This window comes from Leptonychotes weddellii, chromosome 8 (assembly GCF_054177405.1).
Source record: "Leptonychotes weddellii isolate Sample4059 chromosome 8, ASM5417740v2, whole genome shotgun sequence".
In the NCBI taxonomy this organism is placed as follows: domain Eukaryota; kingdom Metazoa; phylum Chordata; class Mammalia; order Carnivora; family Phocidae; genus Leptonychotes; species Leptonychotes weddellii.
The window spans coordinates 1,751,164-1,776,182 of NC_138376.1; the positions used below are offsets into that span (position 1 = coordinate 1,751,164).

The window sequence follows — 25,019 nt, forward strand, 5'->3', positions numbered from 1 at the left end:
TTCTTTGACAGCAATAAAGAGACAGGACAAATGAATAACCTCCTCAACCATTTGTGACCTTAGCACAGAGGATCTCAAATCAGGAAGCCCGCAGAGAGTCAAGATCTTTCTATTTTGCCACCAACCCCCTTTGGGATCTGTAGCCTTCGGGGCCGATGTTTGTGTGGTGCTGTTTTTAGGTCGCGTGCACTTCTCTTCCTGCTGAAGGGCGTGGGGAGAAGGGGTGGCAGTAGCAGAGTTGTGGGTGTCCCCAAGTCTGCCCACGCCAGCCCCACTTCTCTGTCCCCCGCTGTGTCTCCTTTCCCCCCTCGGCGGCCCTTGGAGGATTCAAATACGACGCTTCTCCACGGCCAGAGGCAGCGGCCCAGGCCTGCAGACGGGAGCCCGCGATGGCGCAGCCGAGAGTGGCCTCAGCTGGGGCCGGCACGGTGCCTGCACAATGGAGGACAGGCTATGGGGCGGGGGACCTCGCCCAGCCAAGGTCCTGCCGGTCCCAAACTGTGGGACTCCTCTTTTCCCTTCCCAGACAGGGGTCTCTCTTAAGCACTGTGCTCTCTGGGCCGCCCACAGAGCCTTCGTTATTTTGCCACCCATGGCTCATGGTGCCCTGCTGCCACGTTGGTGGTGTCAGGCCCTGCGCCCAGCACAGGACATAGCTGCTCCTGAGGCAACCGGCACACAGACAGGAGACGCAGAATGAGGCCCTGAATCCCTGATCCCATGACGCATGCTGGCAGATCCCCATGACTTTCGCTGTCATGGATGTGACTCTGGACCCAGGCAGAGCTCATCCCAAACTTGTCCTGTCAAAGGATCAGGAAAAGGAAGCCAATGAACACCAAAAAGAAAACAAACTGCCGCTACTATGAATAACAGCAAGAGAAAAGCTACAGCCTCATGACAGTCTGTCTTGACAGCTTGCCCCACCTTGCGCCTCTTTCCTGTTGCATGAAGGAAGGACTAGTTCCCGGAGAGAGCTGCAGTGTTAGAAGAGAAGGGGAATGCAGATGAGCCTTCAGAGATATGCCCCCCAAATATGGGCCTAGAGAGGGACCCATAGGAGTTGCCCCATGGGGAAATGCATCTCCTCCAATAAGTGAGGCTAAACTCAACCCTGTGACTCTGGGTCACTGTAGTCTCCTTTAAAAGGCATGCACTCTGAGTGTGGCCTCTTTGGGGAATGGTTGTCCTTCACGTAACCCCAGGGTGCCTTCCCTCAGCTTCAGATATCCCTTCTCAATGAGGCTTACTCTGACCACTTATTTATAAATGCACCCCTCTCCATTTCTGATCCCTCTTACAGTGCTCTATTTCAAGCAACTGACTCTTGGTTTTGGGTTAGGTCCCGATCTCAGGGTTGTGAGATTGAGCCCCACATCAGGCTCCACCCTCGGTGGGGAGTCTGCCTAAGACTCTCTCTTCCTCTCCTTGCCCCTCCTGCTTGTGCTTTCTCCTCTCTCTGTCTCTCAAATAAATAAATAAATCTTTAAAAAAAAATAAATCCCTTTAAATTTATTAACTTGTATTACGGTCCAGAATATGGTCTATCATGAATAAAACCATGTGTACTTGAAAAGAAAGTGGGTGCAGATATTCAGTATAATGTTTTATAAGTATCAATTCATTCCAGGTGATTGATAGGGTTTTTCAGATCTCCTATGTCTTTACTGATATTTTATCTAGTTATTCCATCATTACTGAAAGAAGGGCATTAAAATCTCCAACTGTGATTGTAGAATTGTTTATTTTCCTTTTTACTCTTTCCATTTTTTACTCCATGTATCCTGGAGCTCTGTTGTTAAGCTCATACACATTTATGATTGTTATATCATCCTGATGAACTGACCCTTTTACCAATACAAAATATCACTCTATCTCTGGAAATACTCTCTGTCTTCAAATCTATCTGTTATTAATATAGACACTCCAGTCTTTTTATGCTTACTGTTTATATAGTACATTTTTTCTACCTTCTTTTTATATTTTAGATGTTTCTCTTATAGCAAACATGTTTAGTTCTTCCATTTTCTAATTGATTCTAGCAATCTTAGCTTTTTAATTGGAGTATTTAGACCATTAACATTTAACATTAACCTTTACTTTTCTTCCCATACTACACTGGCTGGCATCTCCCAGACAATACTGAACATAAGTTGTGAGAATTGGCATCCTAGTTTTATTCTTAATCTAGGGGGAAGGGCAGAGGTGGAAAAAGCTTTTAATAATTTAACATTATTGTTTCTTGATATACTGTTATGGCATTTTAAATTATCATTACAAAAAAATAAAATTATTACATTTTGCATGAATTATTAGAAGAAAATATTTTCCAGGAAAATACCATAGCAACATCTCTTAATTTTGTTTCCATCTTTCTTTCACATTTTATATAAGCTACATAAGAGGCACATTATTGAAACTACATGTATTTTACATGGCACCTTGGTGACCTCTTTGCTTACATGTTGATCAATAGATGGCACTCTTGCATTTTTGGTGTCTTATGTCCATATGGTTTTGCCTTTAAGAAAGCATAACTACTTCTTTGATCAATATTAAAAACAATTGTAAATTTAATCTGTTCTTATGGATGACTTCAAATGGCTAACAACGGCATTTACATCCAAACAGTCATTCTTAAATGTATTTATTCACACAATAAGCATTTATTGAATAGCTTTTCTATGGCAGACACTAGGCTGGACCCTGGGGACATACCAATTATATTAGAGATCATTTGTTTCCTCTAAAAGTTTCCAGAAAGCTAAAACATGTAACAAAAAAACTTATATCCTACATGCTATAACAAGCTGGGGAAAAAAAGAAGCATGCAAGTCCTGGCAGAATCTGGATACTTCTGCAGAGTTGATAACCTCTGAGTTACATTCTGAAGGAGAAGTGAAAGTTCACCAGGGGAAGAAGGGGGCCAGGAATTCAGAAAGACTCTATATGAAAAGGTCAAGAGTCATTAAAAGTATTCCATGTTATGTGAATACAGTGAAGTTCCAGAACCAAGAGCATGGAGTCCATGAGGAGGATTGGTTTCAAGTAAATCTGGGACCAACATAGTGAGGCAACTAGCAGAACTCATGTCTCCTTCCTCCCCGCTCCCTGCACATTTCCTTTATAGGATGTTTACATGGAGGGAGAACTCATAACCACCACTGAGCTGGGGTGCTGGGGGAAGGTGAAGAATGAATCTGCTTGGTTTGCTCATCCCTCAAACCTCTCGCCCATCCCCACCTTTGGAAGGGGCCCAGACAGCCTAAGTTCAGGTCCCAGGGACCTGTTACCTACACACAGAACCTGCCCTGAGGTGGATTCTATCCCGAGATGGACTAAAGCCCACCCCTGACTCTTAGTACCGCCCAATTCAATCTCAGACCAGTCTCCCTTTCCAAGAGTCTCTTACCCCTAAGACTCCTCAATGTCTTCGACACCGCTCAGGGTCATGGGGGTGCTGCCATGTCCATAACTCTTTGCCCGATACAGCAGTGCAGGGACGAGAAGGCCATCAGCCCTCGGATCATCCCTTTTCTCTGGCTCCTAAGACCTTCCCCCTGTTTTGAACGCTGCTGCCAAGACATCTTTGGACGCCAAGGGCACTCTGCAGTGAGGTTTAGGAGTTCAATGAATCTACAGAACACCTAGCCTCTACCCTTTAAGAACTCATTGTCATGAAAGATGAAGAGGCTGAGGAACAGTTCCAGATTAAAAGAGACTAAAGAAACATGACAACTAAATGCAATGTGTGATCCCAGACTGGGGGGAGGGCGGAACGTTAGGAGACACATCATTAAGACAGTTAGTGAAATTCAAATTTAGAGATAAAATATTTAAGGATAGAGGATGGTATGTGCCATTTAACCTCAAATGCTTCAGCAATTATATATAGAGACACAGATCTGTAAATAGATAGATACATGGGTGGAGAGAAAGCAAATGTGGCATGATATTAACAATTGGCAAACCTAGGTAAAGGGTATAGGAGATATCTTTGTATTCATCTTGCAATTTTTCTGTAAGTTTGAAATTATTTCAAAATAAATTTTTAAAAACCACAAGTCCCATTGACCTTTGACCCATATCACCAGGGCCCAGGTTCAGTAGGGACCCTGTGCCTTCTAGGCTGTGAGATGAAGGGATCCTAAGGAGGAGATAGGCTGCTTGGTTCTTCCCTTTGGGACTAGGGCTCTGTCTTTCTGTCTCTGTCTCTGTCTCTCACACACACCCCTCTGTATATGAAATCTCACTATCACTCCCTTGGTCTGGTCTACATCTCTCTCTACCCCAATGGCTTTGTGTTGTGATGGCTTGTTTATTTGTTTTTTGTTTGTTTGTTTGCTTGCTTGCTTATTTTTTATCTTTTTCTCTTTCTGCAACTGAGAGGAGAACTTCCAGACCAGCCTGTTGTACTTCCAATCCACCTTATCATGGATTTTTGTTTGTTTGTTTGTTTTATCCTGTTTGGAGTTTTCTGATTATCTTGACCCTGTACATTTATGTCTTTCAATGTATTTGAGATGTTTTCAGTCAATATTGGTTCAAATATTTTTTTTTTCCATTCTGTGCTATTTCTCCTGTACTTCCGAGGCTCTGATGACCCAAATGTTAGAGCTTTTCAAAATTGTCCTACAGGCTTAAAACAATGCATACTTATTTTTATTCAGCATCTGTAAATCCAAAATTGAGGCATGGTTTAGCTGGGTTCTCTGCTTCAAGGTCTTACCTGACTGCAATCTAGATATTGACTGACTCTGAGGTCTCATTGAAAGCACAACTGGAGGAAATAGCCACTTCCAAGCTCACTCAGGTTGTTACCAAAATCCAGTTTCTTACAGCTGCGGAACTGAAAGGTTAAATTTCTTGGTAGAGGTTGTCTACAGTGTCTTCCCATGTGGGAGTTCCTAAATACAATGACTGGTTTCCTCAGAGCCTGCAAAGGAGAGACAGAGAGGCAAACCTGTTAAAGACAGAGGCCAATATAACATAATACAATATAATCGTGGAAATGACATCCCATCACCTTTTTCATATTCCATTGGTTAGAAGCAAATCAAAGGTCACATCCATACTCAAGGACATGAACACAGACATGGACATGAAGAGAGAGGGATCATGGAGGCATCTTTGAGTCTGTCTATCACATCATGAAGGAGGCTGCAGACTGGTCTGTGGCCCCATATGTCCAGGGCTTTGGGCCTTAGCAAGATGTAGTCCTGAAGAGGTAGGGAGGCAAATACAGACTAAGGCTGGCAGCTAGCATCTCAGTCAAGCTGCCTACAGGATCAGAGACCAGATTTGTGATGGCCAGAATATCATTGCAAGGCGGGAGACCTCGAATGCTAGGACAAGACCTGGCATGGTTCTGGAATGTGAACCTTAAAATGCAGGTGAAAGCAACACAAAAAATCCTAGACAGTACAAGGTAAGCCCTGAGGGAGAGAGAGAAGAAAGTGGAGAGAGATTCAGAGACAGACAAGTAAAAACACTGAAATTTGGTTTGCACACCAAAATTTCAAAATTCGTGAAGTAACATAAACCCAAAACACAGTGATCAAACTCAACAAATGGCAAGCGAATTTATTCTAGATGAAAATAATTTTAAAGACAGACAAAGATAACTATGTTTAGAATGCTCAAGGAAATAAAAGATTCACTTCCACTTAAAAACACCAGGAAATTATGAAACTGAAATAGGTCAAAATTAGATAAGAAAAATGGACTATTCTAAAAATTTAGAAATACTAGAAAAAACATTGGCCTTGAAAAAAGAAACCTTATTGCTGACATAAATCTTAGACTAAATATTATTCCTGGACTGAATTATAGACAAAATATAGTGGAAGAGAGTATAAGAGCATTTCTACACAAAGTATCAGTGGGCTAATAGCTTCAGGATCAGCATCGTTCTGGAAGCTTCATAGAAATGTGAAACTTCAGGCCCACCCCAGGCCACTGAAATAGTTAACACTTTCGTAAATTCCCCAGGTAATTCATATGCATGTTAAATTTCAAATGTGCTGCCTTATGGTACTGGAAGAAAATTTTGAGGCATTTGCTCAGAATGCTGAACAGAACAGAAAGACAAGAAAAACATATGAAAATGCAGTTAAGAGTCAAAGATAGACAAAGGATTCTGTATACATGTCATAGGTCGATCCAGAAGAGCAGAACAAAGTATTTGGAGAGATAGTAGTTGAGAATTTTTTGGAATCAAGGACATGGATTTCTCAAATCATAAGTACACCACAAACCCTGAGCAGGACAAATACAGGTGATTTATGCCTCTCTTTTGCTGTATTCTACTTTATTATTAAGGTGTTCCTCCACTGTCCTATCTGTTGTTTGGATAAAAAGTTGTCCCTTTCATAGATAATATGTTAGCTTTCCATGGTAGCTTTTAAGAGTCTCTTTTTATCTTAAAATTCTAGCAAAGGCTGCCCTTTTCTTGGTGCCCCTGGGTTGGTCCCTCTTTGTCTCTTCTTGCCATCTGGGGCCTTAGGGCTGAAAGGCTGTGATTAGGTTGCAGGTCTAGGGAAAAGGTAAGAAAGAGGTTCCATAGCCTCCTTTTCACCTGGGACAACGAGGTAAAATGAGTCTTTTCCATATGGTGCACACCACATCCAAGGTCGAGGCCCCAACCAAAGGCCTATGGCCTTATAGAAATAATTCGTCTTTACCTACTTGGAGAACCCCTGGGGATATCTTCTTTGTGGACTTGAGGTCAATGTTTGCAATTGCTCAAATCCTTGAGGACCTTGATCTGGAGCCCTCTCTATTTATCAACTTCTTTCCACTTCAGTGTCATTTTGCAGCCAGAATTGGAGTAAGTTCTATGATGTTCACTTAAGGAAGTGACGTGGAATGACATAATGTGAAGCTCCTGTGGTTCAGCCCTTGTTTGTCCTCATCACTCCTTATCTGCATCTGCCTCCTGCTTGGAAACAAAAGTCTGGTTTCATTCTGTTACCCCCACTTTGAGTTTCTCACTTTTCAGTTAGGGATGTACATGGTCTCATTCATCAGACATAACCACCAGATGAAACTTCCTAAAAGTATAAACCTGATCATACCCCACACTGGCTTAAAACATTTTAATCATTCCCAGTCACTTTTTTTTTTTTCCCCACTAGGTGGTGTGATATTTAACCACAGAGTGGATCTGGGTGTGTAACACAAGAAAGCCTGGCATGGATTCTTTTTCAAGGCTCTATATTTTTCCTTGTAGAATTTATGCAAATTTTACATTTGACCAAAATTGTTTAAAACAAATAGAAAGAGGGTGCCTGGGTGGCTCAGATGGTTAAGCGTCTGCCTTCGGCTCAGGTCATGATCCCAGGGTCCTGGGATCGAGTCCCGCATCGGGCTCCCTGCTAGGCAGGGAGCCTGCTTCTCCCTCTGCCTCTGCCTCTCTGACTCTCATGAATAAATAAATAAAACATTTTAATAAATAAATAAATAAATAAAACAAATAGAAAGAGGTGCCTGGGTGGCTAGGTCGGTTAAGCGTCTGCCTTCGGCTCAGTTCATGATCCCAGGGTCCTGGGATTGAGTCCCACATCGGGCTCCTTGCTCAGCGGGGAGCCTGCTTCTCCCTCTCCCTCAGCTGCTCCCCTTGCTTGTGCTCTCTCTCTCTCTGTCAAATAAATAAATAAAATCTTTTAAAAAAATAAATGAATAAAAGTAAACCAACATGTTCCTCAAAGTACTGCATAAAACTGGCACTTCAGAAAAATGTTTTGTGTTTTTCCTGCCTTCTTCTGGGCAAACTAGGCAAAAAAAAGTCCTCATTTGTCTTCTTTTTAACCATTTTCATTGGCTACACTGCTCGTGCATTCCTATTTCTGTGTCTGCATAGCTTTGTGTTGAGGAAGTACAGAAACCACAAGATAAAATCCATACTCCTAAATATTACATAAAAGGTCTTTGCGACCTGGTCTTGCTGACTTCTCCCCCAGATTTCCCACTATTCCCTGACTTGGAGTGTATGATCTAGGTGCTTTGGGTGTTTCTAAAATCAAAATGGGCTTTTTCTTTTTCTGATTACAGAATAAATAAACACTCTTTGTATAAAACTTTAAACAATATAGGAAAAACCTAAGTAAGAAAGTCAAGCATATCCCTTTCCACAGCGCTAATTATCTTAAACTGTTTGTGACTCTCTCGCTCTCTTTCCATCTGTGCCCCTGTGTGTTCATGTGGGCGTAGAAATACATGCACCAGTATACACACGCGCACACACAGACAAATACATACACGTGTATTTATGCACATCTACACACACACAATTCTACGGGCATGGGCTATAAATGCCGATTTTTTGTAGTCACCTTTTTGTGTAGTTTTATAGCGTCTTTTACCAACTCATTAGTTACCCACACCAGATAACCAAAGTTAACAGCCAGGTCTGACTCGTAGAATCTCATACAAAGGTGCATAGATACTGGGTTTTCGTGTGTAAATATTTAGAAAAAAATGGGGGTCCCTTTCTATGTACTCTGCATCTGCTTTACTCACTTAAATTCTATGACATTATACAAAAGCATCCAAGTCAAAAAGTACAGATGCAACTCATTCTTTTAAATTGTTGCTCACTTTTTTTGATATAAAGGTGTATTGCAATCTGTTCAGTTAGTCTCCCATTGATGGGCTTTTAGGCTCTTTCCAGTTTGCCCTTCCAGTTTTCCTTTTTTTTTTAAGATTTTATTAATTATTTAACAGAGAGAGAGTGAGAGAGAGTGCACAAGTGTGCGAGCACACAAGCAGGGGGAGCGGCAGGCAGAGGGAGAGATAGAAGCAGGTTCCCTGGGGCACCTGGGTGGCTCAGATGGTTAAGCGTCTGCCTTCGGCTCAGGTCATGATCCCAGGGTCCTGGGATCGAGTCCCACATCAGGCTCCCTGATCCTTGGGAGCCTGCTTCTCCCTCTGCCTCTCTCTCTCTCTCTCTGTCTCTCATGAATAAATAAATAGAATCTTTGAAAAAGAAGAAAAAAAAAAAAAAGAAGCAGGTTCCCTGCTGCACAGGGAGCCCGATGCGGGGCTTGATCACAGACCTGGGATCATGAGCCCAGGGCAGACGCTAACCTTTTTTTGAATTGGATTTTCACTGAATATATTTAGTAATTCCAAGAGGATCAACATTTTTATGATATTAAGTGCTCCCACCCAGCAATATAGTACATAGTTCTACTTAGCGAGGTCTTGTCTTATGTCCTTTAATAAAATTTTATTGTTTTCTTTCTTGGAGTCATGCTTTTCTTGTTCAAAGAGATTCTGAAAAATTTTGCAGTTTTTCTTGTTAGAGAACATTAAAAATGCCTTTCTATTTCCTTTCCTGGCCAGTTATTTCTACTACTGGGGAAAGCAATTGATTAAAAGAAAAAATCTTTCCCATGTTTGCCGTCAGTTCTCCAAATCCCCTTCGTGCCTTTGTACTTTAATCCCTGGTCGTGTTGAAGGATTGCAATTCCCCACACAATGCCTCTGTGCCTTTGCTCTTTCCAGAAGGTCCTTCCCCTACGTCGCTGACTCACCCACACCACCTGTGAAGACTGACCACAGCCGTGCCTCCTCCTGGAAGCCTTCCCCCGACACCCCTGTGTTGGTGGGGTCCTCAGCTGCTCTTTCCTGGTATCTCCATTCATGCGTGTCTTGTTTGTTTTCTTCACTTTTCACCCCAGTTGTCTGTCTGTGTATAGTCTCACTCAGTGGACTCCGACCTCTGTGGAGTCATGGGTCAGGTCTTAAACAAATCGGTGTTCTCTGAAGCTAGCACCACATCTGGAACATAGTAAATTCTCAAAAAAGAGTGTGGCATGAAACTGCTCTGATTGGAAACAGCTAACGCCAGGCCAGAAAGACCTAACTTTCTAAGGACCTCTGATCTTTTCTGCTACATTACTCTTGATATTTACACATAAGTTACAGATACTCGTTCTTTTAGTATGTAGCTCCCGGAGTTGATTTAACAACACTTTGTTATGTGAAAATCATGATGGAAGGTGAAGGGCTTGGACCAGCTACAGAAATCTTGATTCTTGTTGGTGAGTGTGACTCTAGAATCCATCCACCAGTAAATTAAAGTTTAATGAACACATACTATAGGCCAGATACTGTGCCAGGAGCTGTGAATATAGAGATTTTAAAAACACAGGGGATCCCTTCAGGGAGCTTGCAAAACTCAACTATACGATTACACTATTTAAACAAAATATGCAGCTTGAAGAATATAGTTTAAATCTTACTTTTGGCATTGGACACCATGGATTTTCCTTTAGTATATTTACTCCTATTTGGGGGGGAATCCACTTCTGGCTACTTTTTCTTTTCTTTTTTAAGATTTTATTTATTTATTTGAGAGAGAGGGAGAAAGCACAAGCTGTGGGGGGGGGTTGCAGAGGGAGAGGGAGAAGCAGACTCCCGGCTGAGCAGAGAGCCCGACGTAGGGCTCGATCCCAGGACCCCGGGATCATGGCCTGAGCTGAAGGCAGATGCTTAACCAACCGACTGAACCACGCAGGCCCCCCTTGGCTACTTTTTCTACCAGGACTACTGCCAAGTCATGCGGTGCCCTCAAGCAAATTAGAAAATGTCACACCGTCTTTGGGGCAGACTAGGCAAAAAAAAGAAAAGTCCTCACATGTCTTCTTTTTAACCATTTTTGTTGGCTGATCATGTACTCGATGACTTTACAATAAGTCAATAACCAGAATTTTCGTTAAAGGGAGGAAGGAACTATCATTTCAATTCTCCCTGCTACTCCTCTGTGACTTAAAAGTGGGCTGAATAATGCCACTCAAAGACTTCTACATCCTGGTCCCTGGAGCCTGTGAATACGTTAGTTTGTGTGGCAAAGGGCACATCCCTTGTGTGATTAAGTTAGGGATTTTGAGATGGGAAGACTCTCCTGGATTTTCCAAGTGAGCCCAATATAATTTCAAGGGTCCTTATAAAGAGGGAGGCAGGAGGGTCAGAGTTAGAAAGATTTGAAGATGTTTTACTGCTGCCTTGAAAGATGTAGGAAGGGGCTGTGAGCCAAGGAAAGCTGGTGACCTCTAAAAGCTGGAAAAGGTAAGGAAATGGGTTCTCCCCTAGAGCCTCCAGGGAGAGTGTGGCCCTGTAGACCCCTTGATTTTTGGCCCAGTGAAACCCATTTTGGACTTTTGACCTCCAGAACTGCAAGAGTAAATATGTGTTGTTTTAAGTCACTAAGTTTGTGTTAATTTATTACAGCAATGACAGGAAGCTAATACAAAGAAACAAAGTAGCTAAACTAGGGTGTTGGCTCCAGCAGGCTCTTTGTGGGAGTATGGTGAGACCCACCCCACAGGGAAACTCCACCAAGGCAGTTCGACGCCGATAAAGTGAGAGAGGGCGGGCCCCCACCTCATTTTATAAGGGTCAAGAATCAAGCTGGAAATATCCAGTAGCAACCACAGACCAAAAAATAAAATTCATAAATAAGACATAACCCAAGAATCAGGAGTCAAGCAGAGATTGGAGTATGAAAGGCTCAGATAAGAAACAGGAAGGAAGGGTGCAGGGTGTTGCTTTGCCACCCTCTTGGGAGCATCCTGAGTGTAATCGGAAGCTGGCCCCTGTACTCAGAGGACAGAGAGACTGAAGACAGAGGCAGTCACTCCAGGTCGGCAGGTGGCCATTTTAATAATAGCAAAGGGCACGACCCTTATCATGGGTGGCAGCAATGGATCTCTGCACCCACCCTCCAAATCTTAGAAATTTATAGAGGCCCTAACTGTGCTCAGTCACATATCCTACAGGTGTTCTCAACACCACATCACCATCTCAAGGTTACGTCCTTGGAGCAGCCTCTGGGAACAGAAAAGGCAAGTGGGACCCACATTCCCGGGACAGAGGAGAGACTGAAGAACCTTTGAGTGCCCAAGCCTAGCTCATGGGTCAGTTGGTGGCCACATGTTTTTGATGACGTTCCCCAACATAGGGTAGCTTCATGAAAGGATATCGGATTAGCCAAAGTTTATTAGAAAGTGGGCACCAAAAGCTTAAGGAAAGTCTAGATGACTTAGCAGAATCCCTTAGTGGAAACATCTCATTTATTGACAACTGACTACCAGTTAGCATAAGTATTTCATTTAATTTGCATAATAACCCCATGAGTTGGGTGTTATAACCCTTGCTTTACTAATGAAATTCACAGAGGTTAATTAAGTGACTTGTCCAAGGTCGCAGAAAACACTAGGAAGTGAAGGTGGGGTTCACCTCATCTCTTCAATCCCAGGAGCCTTGTTCTTTCATCCAAACCATGCCACCTTCCTTTCAGGAAAAATGTTTGTTGACTTTTTTGGTTGTATGCACAGTTCAAAGCAGAAAAACATGATGTCACCTTTTGAGATACTCATTTTATCAGTGAGAACTTGAAAATGAAGTTAAAAATTAAGCAGCAGAGTCAGACTCAGGTGTTCTGCTCTGAGGATGTAGGCCAGACCTGATGCTGTCTGACTGCCACATGGCTCATTACTTATCCTTGTGAAACCCTGTGGAATTATTTGAAAGGGAGGAAAGGATAGAAACTTCTTCAGGGAGCCTTATAGTCTAGGGCTTAAAATACTGGTTTAATGGTGAAGGTAAGTGCTTTTCTTCTTTTTGGGTCAGAGGATAATTACTAATCAATCAGAGATCCATTAAAGGGAGGGAACAGTTTGAGGGGAAGTCAGAGGAAAACCGTTAACAGCAGCCTGAGGATTCCCACCTGGGAATGGTTTCTGTTTCCAAAATGAAGAAGAGACTTTCTAAAGCATGCAATCGATTCAATCGATTCAATTGAACAAGGCTTGAAAGGCCACAAGGGCCAATGGACACTGGGCAATTCTCTGAGGATTCCGTATTAGCTGTGACACCTTGATGAGTTGGATGGGTTTCACGGTGGGAAAAAATACTGGATCAGAACTAACCAGGTTTGGGCTTGGGGACTGTGGCAAATGAGTCTTTTCAGATTTCTATGTATATTTGAGATTGTCTCTCAAGAAAAGGAGAATATGAAGTTGTGAATAAGATTAAAGGCAAGAACACCTGTATGCTTGTAGAGCTCACCTAGTTAGTTGCCCTCATCGGACAGCTCAGGAAAGGTGCCCAGAGAGATTATGATTATGGTGCTATGGGAGGAAGCCCTAGGCGCAAACTCAGTGAAGGTGCCTTCTCCCAATCTGCCAGAGAAGATCCTGGTCCAAAGCACAGTTGGGCTCGTACAGGCCTGAAAGACAAGCCTGAGGTTGTCTCTTGGAAGAAAGGAGCACAGGCACTCCTGCGGATCTCCTGGTGAGCTGAGCTGTGAGTCCCCCAAGGCAGTGACCCAATTGCCCCTGATTTGGGCCTTACCCTGCTTTCTAGGATCACCCACTATTGGTGCTTGATACACTTTTTCTTTTTCTTTTTTCATGATTAAATCCATAAGTGAATTGACAGCATGACTTAAAGGACCTACTGGAATAACAAGTTTTATTTCAGCACGGTAGGCAGAAATAAAGGTAGAATCTTTCAGAAAGGTAGGCAGGTGATAAAAAGGGGCCTCAGTTTTACTAACATTGAAAACATTGCTTCTTCGCATGTTCTCTGATGTCTGTAGCAAGATGCATCCCTTCTTCCCCCATCTCGTGGATTCTAGTTCAGAAGAACCTTCTTTTAAAAGGACATGTTTAAAACCAATTTAACAATCAATCAAAAGCACTTCCAGAGAAATGTATTTTATCTGCTCTAAATCTGTACTTATTAACCTGAGAGGGCCCGAGTGCCAATCTTGTGAGTGTTGATTATTAGTAACAGTTTACAATGCATACTTTACATTTAGAAGACATGCTTCAAACCATTTTTTTTCCACTCACAACTGTCCCGTGAAGTAATATCATCCCCATATTACCTCTTTTTTTTTTTTTCTATTTCCTGTTCAATTAAAGCTCTGGTAGCTTATGAAAAATGCACAATCTGGTTTACCCAGATTGTAAATGGCACAGAAGAGCTTGGTCCCTGGATACCCTTTGAACTACAGGTTCATACTCTTCAACCACATGTAACATTTACTCTGAGTAAACTGGGGGACTCGACTAACAGAGATGATGCAAGACAGGCTGAGGATTAGGGGAAATCTAAGAGCAATAAAAAGACTACTCTAACAAAATAGTGGGCTCCAGACTGAAACAAATAGGAAAAAAGACTGCTCTTTTGCTTCTGCATAAACTATATTGTTGACATTATTAATTTATATCAACTACAACTCTATACTGTATCATCAAATTATTTTTAAAAGGAAGAACTTTCGTTTACTGTCTATTCAATTTTTCTATATTTACTTAGAGCTTTGGTGCTAGGACTCACTAGTTTTTAGAAGTGTCACTCCTGAATGGGAAGGTCCTTAACTGTTTACAACTGGACTAAGACTCAACCCACTGTCTCTGAGTTCATATCAGTCATGATAAGGCTCAGACCCCAGCATTTCATATGCTTCTGTGATTATTTTGGGAAAGTAGTTTTCATTATTACATCACTGAGAGACCCTAGTGTAGAGTAGTTTGGGATGTCTGCCCAATTTCTCTCTTTGTCCCATGCAAAGGAAATAGGAAATTAATAAGTGAAATCAGCTATTGAGACAAAATTCAAAACAGTATGTGAAATCATAAAACTAAGGTAGGGATGGCAACAAGTGGAAGGAGGACAGCTGAAGTGACAGGTCTGTGATACAATTCCACTAGCAAACAAACAAACAAACAAAAAGCAAGAAAAACTAGTCATTTTTCTTCTCTTCAATATTCAAAGCTCCACTTGAAAGTATTTTCATCATCAAATTTCCTTCTGGAATAAATGTTTAAAACCATTTAAAGCCATATGAATTCTTCTGTAGAATATCTCAAAATGAAGCTACCCTATTGTGTTCTAAGCTGAGCTTAAAACAGGAACATAAAGGGAAAGTGTATTTACAGATAGGATAAGTAACAGTCTGGCCATCCGGAGAGCTGGTGCTGGCTCTGTAAACCATGTGACTGGGAGTCAACCTCTCAGACATCCTGCACACCGATTTTCTCACCAGCAAAATGAACAGTTGGGCCAGAGGATCTCTGGAGTGTCTTTCAGCTCTAGAGTTCAGACTGAGTGGTGAGGTTGGTGGGAAAGCTTTCAGGGGAGTATGGACACTAGTAGTCACATGTACAGCAAGGAAGTTCCCTTTAGGCAAGTCTTGGGAATTTACCTAACAAGGTAAATCAGCTAGAGAGTGGTCCAAACTCCAGGTAAACGAGGTGTCCTTTCCATTGTGCTTCAGCTAGGATCTGAGTGAAAAGCACTGAACTGGGCTTCTGACACCATCCAGATGTTAGCAAGACTTGAAAGCCTTCCACAGCAGGACAAAAGCCAACATGTTTCCTGGTGCTGACCTTGTCTGGTTTAGGCACTGGGCATCTATTTAGGTCAGGGTAAACAAATGAGAAAATTTCAAAACTTCGAGGGGGAGATCTTATTCTTAGAATTCTAGAAACTTTGGCAAGCAGAAGGCTATCCTGTCTATGCTAACGAAGCCTAATTACCATTTTTTCAATTAGATTCCTCCGGGTATAAAATGAGTATCTGTGATTTGGAAAAAAAAAAAAAAATCACTAGGTGGATCTGGAAAATCGTAAAGAATAATGTGAGCACCGTGTTCTATAACCCAGAATTAGCCCCGGCTGGTACTTGTGTGAATCTTTTTCTTTTTCTGCGCATGTGCAGGAATCAACACGGGCACGGCCACTGCTCTGTACTCGAGAGTACCCGCATTTCCCTCACAGTCGTCAACATCTTGGGGATGTTATTTTAAGAAAGTCCATCATAAGAATCTATTAAAGTTGACTCACTAAAAACCTTTTGGTTAGGTTAATTTGTCTCCAATATTATGCTGTAATAACTAATCCTGCAAAGAATTTTTTGGACAAAACTCTTCATCTTACCGTTCCTTATGAGCCTCTGTCCTAAAGTCATGGAATATGAACGTCCCTAAGGGTGCAGATAATTCTTGTTAAGTTGATGTGCAGAAAGAAGGCAAAGTTCTGGGTGATGAAATATAAGCATGATACATGTATTTATAAAGTCATGGAGGCTTCAGTTTAGGGACAGCTGCAAAACTGACAGTATTCTGAGGATAAGGATTGTTCCTAAAAGAAATGTGTATGTATCCGCAAAGAGAGTTCGGCCGGTATACAAATATCAAGTTAAACATGTCCACTTGGGGATCATGAATTCGCTTTTCCTGTCAAAAGAACTGGGTTTATTTGTAATTGTAGTAGAAAGTCCCACTCTGTGATTTTACAGATGGTCTGAAGAACTTTTCAGTCCAATGAAGTGTCCAATTTGTGTGTAGCAAAGACAGCAGGAAACATTTCTGAGCCTCAAATGAGTATACCTAAGTGTTACGCAATGTCATCCTTCTTGTTCAGAGAAGACCCAATGTGGCATTGTTCTGGTTGTCCAGAAGGAACAGAAACACGGTCATAAGGAAAGCAAGGGTGTTCTGGAACTTTCTTGTCAGCTCCTGAGCTTATTTAACTTTCCTGTCCTCTGATCCACCCGCAGCCACAGTACTCCTCGCCTTTGCACAGTTCTCTGTGGTTTGCAAGTTTCTCATTCAATTCTTGGGGCAGCACTCAGAAAGAGGCTGATTCTTACTGAACAGATGAGCGAAGGGATAGTTGCAGAATTTAAACAACCAGTTCTAAGTCACATAGCCCGATTTTCTTATAAAAACCGAGTCCTCCGTTAGCTTAACAAGAGTGTACTGCAAAATGTAAATCACATAGCTGTGTTGGATCAAAACTTTGATACTCAGAGAAGGCCACATTCACATGAAAAGTTATTTGTGTGTCTTGTTTTGGACTGTTGTTCATCCCATAGATAAAACCCAGTCGTGGTCAAAGAGATTCAGGGCAGAGGGAAAGTTCACACACTGTGCCACTATTTCCCAAAGAAGCCAAATGGACAAGAAGTCTTCCACCAGGAAAGGTAAACCCTCCCCTCTGGTTTGCAGGCACTTCATGGAAGAGTGGGCACTCATCTCCAGTGCTGTTCTTTTCCTTGCTTTCTCCTCCGAATTTTTTTTTTTAATCATGTCACCCGTTATAAAGACTCAAAGACTCAATAGAACATTGTACTAGCTCCAGCCCCTCATTCTGTTACCTGTTGTTTTTTTGTTTAGGGAGCCCCACTGAGTTACTTATCAGAAATCAAGCCAAATGACCAATAAATACTGGGCCATAAGGAATGGAATAAATCTTGAAAAAGTCATTTTAAACAACCTATGTATGAATTCTTCTATAGTGTTATTGCCAAGTGGCTGGCTATTTCCCAGAGCTTGGAATCCTCCAGTAGCATAGGAATAACTCTTTTGCAGGCAAATAATCCTATCATTGAGCCTATTTGGCCATTAAAAATGGTTTCTTTCATTATATTTTTATCTGCTTATTCACAGGTCCTCTCTTTATTTCTCCTTAGTTCTAGTTCTCCAAATTCACAGAAAAAAAATCGAATCCATCATTCACTTGGGAACCCTTGCAATATTGGTCCATTGTTCCACTTTGTGGGGACTTTTCAAAAAATGTGTTATTCTTGGAGACACCTGAGTGGCTCAGTTGGTTAGGCGGCTGACTCTTGATTTCAGCTCAGGGTCCTGAGATTGAGCCCCGTGTCGGGCTCCACGCTCAGCAGGGAGTCTGCTTGAGTCTTCTCTCTCTCCTTCTCCCTCTGCCCTTCCTCTCTCAAATAAATAAATAAATCTTTAAAGAAAATGTGTTGTTCTTGTAACATATGGAATAATTGTCCAGCACTGTATCACCTGCAAACTCAGTAAAGATGGTTCTCTGCATTAGTTTTTTAAGAGCTGAATGCATATGCAGTCAGGTCTAGTGACACCCAACAAAAATGTTTCCAAGTGAACATCAGACCAAGGAATCAGTGGAGATGCTCATCTACACACACTCTCTCTCAAATATTTCAAAGAGAATCCTTGGAGGTTTGGTTAGCTTCCTGCAACAGCAGTTCTCTAAGTATAAACTTCCAAGCTTTATGGTGAATGAATATGCAGAACAGACAGGACTTCTGACTTGCAGCTGGGTGACTTGGGTTTTATCACCGGCTCTGCCACTGTCTCCCCCATTCAGTTTATTTTGGGACAATGTGATCTAAATGCCTTCACTTAGGTTTTCCTGTAGTTACCATCTGCTTCCCATACCTCTGGGAAAAAAGGCCATATTTGCTTTACTTGACTGTAAGATCCCAGATTGATTCTCTTCCAGCGAACTAAAGAATATGGCAAAGGAACGTTGTATGTAGTCGTGGTTATTTCAGTGAAAAAAGGCCGTGGGGCTGAGTGAGGTCTCTGATGTTTTTTTCAGATTTAGCCATGGGACACGTAGAAAGATGGCCTCAGTCAGGATGTTCATTGTGTGCTTCCATATTGTCCTCTAGGTCCAGATTTCTGTTCCTTACGCTATGGACTGGCTCTCATCATGCACTTCTCAAATTTCACCATGATAACCCAGCGTGTGAGTCTGAGCATTGCAATCATCGCCATGGTGAACAGCACTCAGCAGCATGGTCTGCCCAATGCCTCCACAGAAGGACCTCTTGCAGACACTCTCAACAACCCCAGCAGATCCATGAAGGAATTTAATACAGGGGTAAGTATCATGGAGAATGAGGTTCTTTGTCGAGAGGGAAAACCCAGTTTGAAACGAAGGATCTTGATTCTGTGAAGCATAGAAGCATGAATTTTCAATGACCAACCGAAAAAAGACTGGAATTTTGTTTTTGAGAGATTTCTTACCTCTGTGATAAAAATAATCCTTCATTGAGATTGTTATGATTATAAGGTGGGGGGGACTATAGAAAAAATTGTGAAAACTTCCACAAAGAAACAGAATACTAGGTGTCTTCCATGAAAAACTTGGCACAGAGCACATCCTTCTGCCAGATTCTATGTAGATCTCTGCACCTTTCCTTGTCTTGGGGCCATTCTGCAACTCTGTAAGTTCTATATAACAAATAGTAATGCAAGGGATTTTTGCCATGGCTCTGCAAATGAATTTTGTCCTGTGGAAAATCAATTAATACTCTCCTCACTCGCCACTTAGTTGAATAAGCCAATTTTGCCATATATTTAAAATCTAATTCAGTATTACTTCCTACTTATGGGTCTTTGAATTCTCTTTGGACCAGTTGTAACATCTTACCAATTCCCTTATTAATCAATGAGTTAAATAAAATCTTTATCCCAATATTGTATGAGAATTATGATTACACCTTATTTTTAAATTTTTTCTTTAAACTATCATTTACTGTACATTCCTAATGTCACCCTTGTATTTCATGACTTTATTACCTTGGCCCCAGCTTATTTATAATAACCTCTCTGCCTCCAGTCTTTTCTCCATAATTCATCCTACACATTCACATTCTCATGCTCAAGATTCCAGGATACCTTCAAGTTGCCAAACTTCTCTCTTGATGTGCTTGCTCCTCCAAAATCTGGCCCCACTTCTCAGCACATTCAGATCTGCTCTCAGTGGCCCAGGTTCTGAGTAAATCAGAGCCCTGGTTAGTTTCTCTTCATCTGGTATCATTTCAAATGCTACAAGTTCACTTTTGCTCTTCAATAAAAATGAATCTTCCTATTTCTCTTTGTGCAAATCATCGTCATTCTTCAAAGGATGGATCAAGTATTGCTTCCTTCCTGGGATCTTTGCAAATTGTTCTTCCCTCTTCTCAAAGTCCCTATTTTACTGATGTTTATCCTCAAACTTGAATTCTCACCTGAATCATATATCTTGCATTATTTATAATTATTATAAATGGATAAAAATAGTTTATATTATATATATATGTATGTATTTTTGCTTCTTTACTTCAGTTTATAGCATGATGCCACATATCTAGTAGGCTACCAAAAATTATTTATTGGCTTACATCATGAGAAGAATGTGATCTTATTAATATGCAATATGTGTTTTAGGAAGTCATCTCTGCCAAGGCAGACCATAATTCCTAAACTTGATTTTAAGGACTAATTTTGATGAGAGGTCAGTAAAGTTGTGTTTTTTTTAATTTTTGAAATGAGAGTCAACATGTCCCCTAACTTTTCTCAGAAGCAAATATTTAAAGGAAGCTCTTTTTCAGATGAAATATCTCTCAATGGCCTTTTTTCATTTAATATCTTCCTATCGTGTATTCATTTCTTTATCTCTTTCCTTCTTCATTTCTTTTGATTTTACTCCCCCTGTGAAAGGAGCAGATTAGGGGTATAATTGGTTGTTTGTTTGGAAGAGGTGGGATATCTGTTCTGTAAAAAATACAACTGATGAATCACTAAATTATCTCTGAAACTAACAATACACAATTTGTTAATTAAGTTGAACTTAAATAAAAAAAAATTTTAAAGAAAATAAGTAAGATCTTTTAAAAAAACAAAAAAAAAATACCGAAAAGTAGATTTTTATACTAGAATCCCACCAACCCTAAGCAGCACTGGTTTTAAAGTAGATTTTCATAACAGAACTTCTTAGCAAATAATTTTCTTTCTTCCCCTCCACCCCCCACCAGGCCTCTGTATATGAATGGAGCCCAGAGACTCAGGGTATCATCTTTAGCTCCATCAGCTATGGGATAATAGTGACTCTGATTCCAAGTGGATATTTAGCAGGGATATTTCGAGCAAAGCAGATGCTTGGTGCTGGTCTGCTGATCTCCTCTCTTCTCACCCTCTTTACGCCGTTGGCTGCTGACTTCGGAGTGATTTTGGTTATTGTGATTCGGACAATCCAGGGCATGGCCCAGGTATCCAGCTACTTTCTCATTCTGAGTGGGATACAGGTGCCCTAATTCTACTGGAGATCAAAGGTCTTAATGATTTTCCTTTCAGGGAATGGCATGGACAGGTCAGTTTACAATTTGGGCCAAGTGGGCTCCCCCACTTGAACGAAGCAAGCTCACCAGCATTGCGGGCTCAGGTAAGGATGTGCATATGGATGACAGCTTTGTAATCTGCTTTGCCCCCAGACGACGACGCATCTTCCCTTCTCTGCATGGGATGTTTTGGGGGGAGAGGGAGAAAGTGCTACCCAGAAATTTGACAGTGTGAGACAGTTACATAACACCTGTGAGAGAAAGAAAGATACGTCAGTGCCATATATCTACTAAGGCTCAGAAGCAAGAGGCCACTGTGAGCTTGGGTAGTCAGCAAAGCATTGTCAGAAAATGTCTGTAACTTAAATCGGCATAAATGCAAAAAGATCAAGTAAACTTAGGGGCGCCTGGGTGGCTGAGATGGTTAAGCATCTGCCTTTGGCTCAGGTTATGATTTTAGGGTCCTGGGATTGAGTCCCCTGAAGGGATCTCTGCTCAGTGGGAAGTCTTTCTCTCTGCCCCTGGCCCCTTCATGCTCACACTCTCTCTCTCAAATAAATAAAGTCTTTTAAAAAAAAAGATCAAGTAAGCTTATATAATACTTACCCATGGTGTATAAACACTATTTTGGCAAAGATATACACGTGAGAATTAAGACTATCAGATTTCACAGTGGTAAGGAGAGAAATCAGGCTGGAAAGTTGAGTTTAAAGAGCCCACGTGATTTCTGAGCTCTTTGCTATTCTGAGCTAATCTTCACAGCACCTCTCTGATAATTAACAATTTTTAAACTCTCATTTTACAAAGGAGGGAATTAACATATGCAGAAATTAAGTAAATTGCCCAAATACCGATAGCCAGCCTGTGACAGAGCTGAGATCTGAGCCTAGGCAGTTTGACCCCAGAGCGCACTCTCAGTCGCCCCGCCGTCTGCCTCTCCAGGGCATGTGATCAGATCACACCAAGGACTTAAATGATTTTATCACTGCCATTTGCCCCAACTGGTAGCACTGGAAGTGTATACTTGCAGAATAGAAGTGAGGTTCCCTCAAGCCTCTCACTCCCAGCTCCAATGTACAGCTGCATCCTACAGATGCTTTTTACTCCAAAGCAAACCTCCTGCGTTCTGGCTCCTTCCATTGCAGTTGTCCTGTCTTCTCTATCTATAAATGCTCTTGATGAGGGAGCAGAAGGCTAGCGGAGGACAAAGCACAAGCTGACAGCCCACAACTCCCACTCCTGGGTGGGATATGTGTGATATTCTTCCAGGAAGCCCCCAACTATCTTAATGTTAACGCCTTGCTAGAGGAGGAAAAACAACCTTGACTTGACAATGGCAAGGTCTCTGGTATCTGGTTGGTCCTCTTTAGCATATGAAAGTCCTTTTGAAAACCTCCCTTTGCCTCACCTCACCCAGCCCCACAGTATATAATCAGCCTCCCCTCCCAACCCCAGGGCAGCAGCTCTTCCTGCCCACGGGTCCTGTCCCCAGGCTTTAATAAACCACCATTTTGCACCAAAGACGTCTCAAGAATTCTTTGTTGGTCATCGGCTCCAGACCTCACCCCACCGAACCTCACCTATATTCCAAAACCACATCACTCTCAGCTAGTCTTCTCTCTCCTCAGCTTTGTTCCCTGCAGACTTCTCTTCCCATCAAAGCCAAGTTACCTCCTTAAAGCACAGATAAGGCATCTTTGCTCACTTGCTTGGACTTCAATGCGTTCCTCCATGACTGCAGACAAAAATGGATCTCCTTATTGCGTGGATACAAAGATCGGCTGCTATATGGTCCCAATCTGCTTTGCCACTCAGCATCCCTCTGTAAGCAAGGCTCACGTCACACCACCTACAATCTGCACTTACCTTCTCTCTGGCTCTCCCATCCTGGCCCATTTTCCTGGAAGGTCCTCTACTCCTAGCTTCTTTTACCCAAAATCCATCCATTTCACTGCTTAGCTCATGTAAACAATTTGTAAGCCTCATTGTCAACTTCAACACTCTCCTCTTGTATACATCCATAGCATAGTGTAGTTGATTATTGTAGCTGTATTCCACATCCTTCTTTTCCCCCGAAGTGCAGATTGGGACCCATACAGGGGTCATAAAATTAATGTAGTGGGTCAAAACCAGTATTTAAAAACAAAATAGAATAGAACAGAAAATGTTGGAGTGCATTACACATGGTGAGTCTAAGTATTGACTCATGAAACTTTTGTTTGAGTTTTATGCATGTGTATGTATTTGTGTATGTTTAGTGTTGCCATGTAAAATGCGTTTCTTATTGTGGATCTCTGTTAAATATGTTCAAATTCCAAAGTCTACATTATATTATATTTGTAATAGTGAATTTGGCTCATGCTTTTCTCTCCAGCTGGACTGAAGTCTCCTTGAGGTCAGAGACTGTATCTTATTAATCTGTGTAAGACTTTTCTTTCCTGTCCTCAACCTCATATTGCACCCTGCCAGAATGCAACTCTGATTCTAAGGAAATACTGGTGGGCTATGATTGCAGAGTTTCTATGACAAACTAAGGGATTTGTACTGGGCTCATTGGTGTTAAGGAGCTCTTGAAGTGTCAGGAGGCATACCATTCTTGTTTATCAATTCTAAGTACTTCACATGATGTTACTAGGGGAGATCTGTGAACAGGAAGAAATACTCTCCTCACTCAGTAATTCTACGTCTGCCTCCACTCTGTTGGGACAATGTCCAGGGAGGCCACTCAATCTCAGCACTTTGCTGTCTTCATAACGTGCCTTTTTTGTCCCTCTTCTCTTCAGGGGCAGCGTTTGGGTCCTTCATCATCCTCTGCGTGGGGGGACTAATCTCACAGGCCTTGGGCTGGCCTTTTATCTTCTACATCTTTGGTGAGTCATTTTCCCCTGAATCCCAAGCCCTCTGTTTGCCAGCCGTTTGGTTGGATGCCCACATTACCTGTCACCCATTCCCATGTGAGAGAGAACGTTGAAGATTGGTAGCTCCCTCCCTCCAATCTAGGAGATGACTCTGTGTGGTGTTGACGTTTGAGGAACTGGGAATGCAGCCTTCCCCTCCCACCCCAGGCATCTTCTGTAGAATCTCCACCACCCACATCTGAAATGCCAGGTCTAGTTGCCTTGTGGTTAAAATGTCAGTGTCACCAAAAGTTGGTGGAATACACGTTAAACATGCCTTCATATTTTATTGTAATTATTATTTCTGCCAAGATGCCCTTAACCTATGCTCTACCAGGCAAATCTTGCAAAGCTCATTTAAATGCACCCTTCCAGGGGCGCCTGGGTGGCTCAGTCGGTTAATTGTCTGACTCTTGTTCTTGGCTCAGATCTTGATCTCATGGTCGTGAGTTTGAGCCCCTCACTGGGCTCCATGCTGGTTGTGGAGCCTACTTAAAAAAAAAATGCATCCTTCCCTAGGGAAACTTCCGGGGCTTATCACATCAGATGCAGTCTTTTACCTTCTTCAAATGACAGATCTCAGCAATGAGACACATTTCTGTTCTATTGTTATAACCAAATGATGTCATTCAATATGGTTCTGGCTTGTATGGCTCTCTCATTAATGATGTTAATCCCAGGTCATCTTTGGTCCACACGTGTTAATCAGGTATTGTCAAGAAATATTTCTTCTGGAAATTCATAATGAACGTATTGTTTGAATACAAATAACATTGTCTTTTGCAAATGTGCTGGAAATTTTGCTTTGCCACCCTGATTTTCTGGCAGGTTGTTTCGTGTGTGTATGACTCCTGTGTTCTCCAATCCTGACTACTCAGATCTTCCAAAATAAGACAGTAACGTGTGTAATAAGAAATTGCTGTTAATGACACATAACACTATAAACCACTGGAGTCCTAAGAGTAATTAACCAGCTGTGCAATGGTACATTCATGCTCAGTTCTCTCCAAAGGGCTCTGACGTTGACAAATGGCACTCTAAATTTGAGAGGTGGTATCTGGAGAGCTTTTAAAAGGCGATTTGTAGGGGCGCCTGGGTGGCTCAGTCGGTTGAGCGACTGCCTTCGGCTCAGGTCGTGATCCTGGAGTCCCGGGATCAAGTCCCGCGTCGGGCTCCCTGCTCGGCGGGGAGCCTGCTTCTCCCTCTGACCCTCCCCCCTCTCATGCT

General features: G+C 42.0%; 1 protein-coding gene across 1 annotated transcript in view; it reads left to right on the forward strand.

Moving 5' to 3' along the window:
- The first annotated feature begins 12,435 nt into the window (after nt 1-12,435).
- Nucleotides 12,436-25,019, forward strand: part of LOC102725697 (sodium-dependent phosphate transport protein 3) — a 17,832-nt gene continuing 5,248 nt past the window's right edge. The window contains exons 1-6 of the mRNA XM_081827594.1: nt 12,436-12,608; nt 16,894-17,001; nt 18,463-18,674; nt 20,593-20,826; nt 20,912-20,999; nt 23,679-23,765. Of these exons, the coding sequence (XP_081683720.1) occupies nt 16,974-17,001; nt 18,463-18,674; nt 20,593-20,826; nt 20,912-20,999; nt 23,679-23,765 (649 nt within the window). The 5' untranslated portion in view covers nt 12,436-12,608; nt 16,894-16,973. The remainder of the gene's footprint in view (nt 12,609-16,893; nt 17,002-18,462; nt 18,675-20,592; nt 20,827-20,911; nt 21,000-23,678; nt 23,766-25,019) is intronic.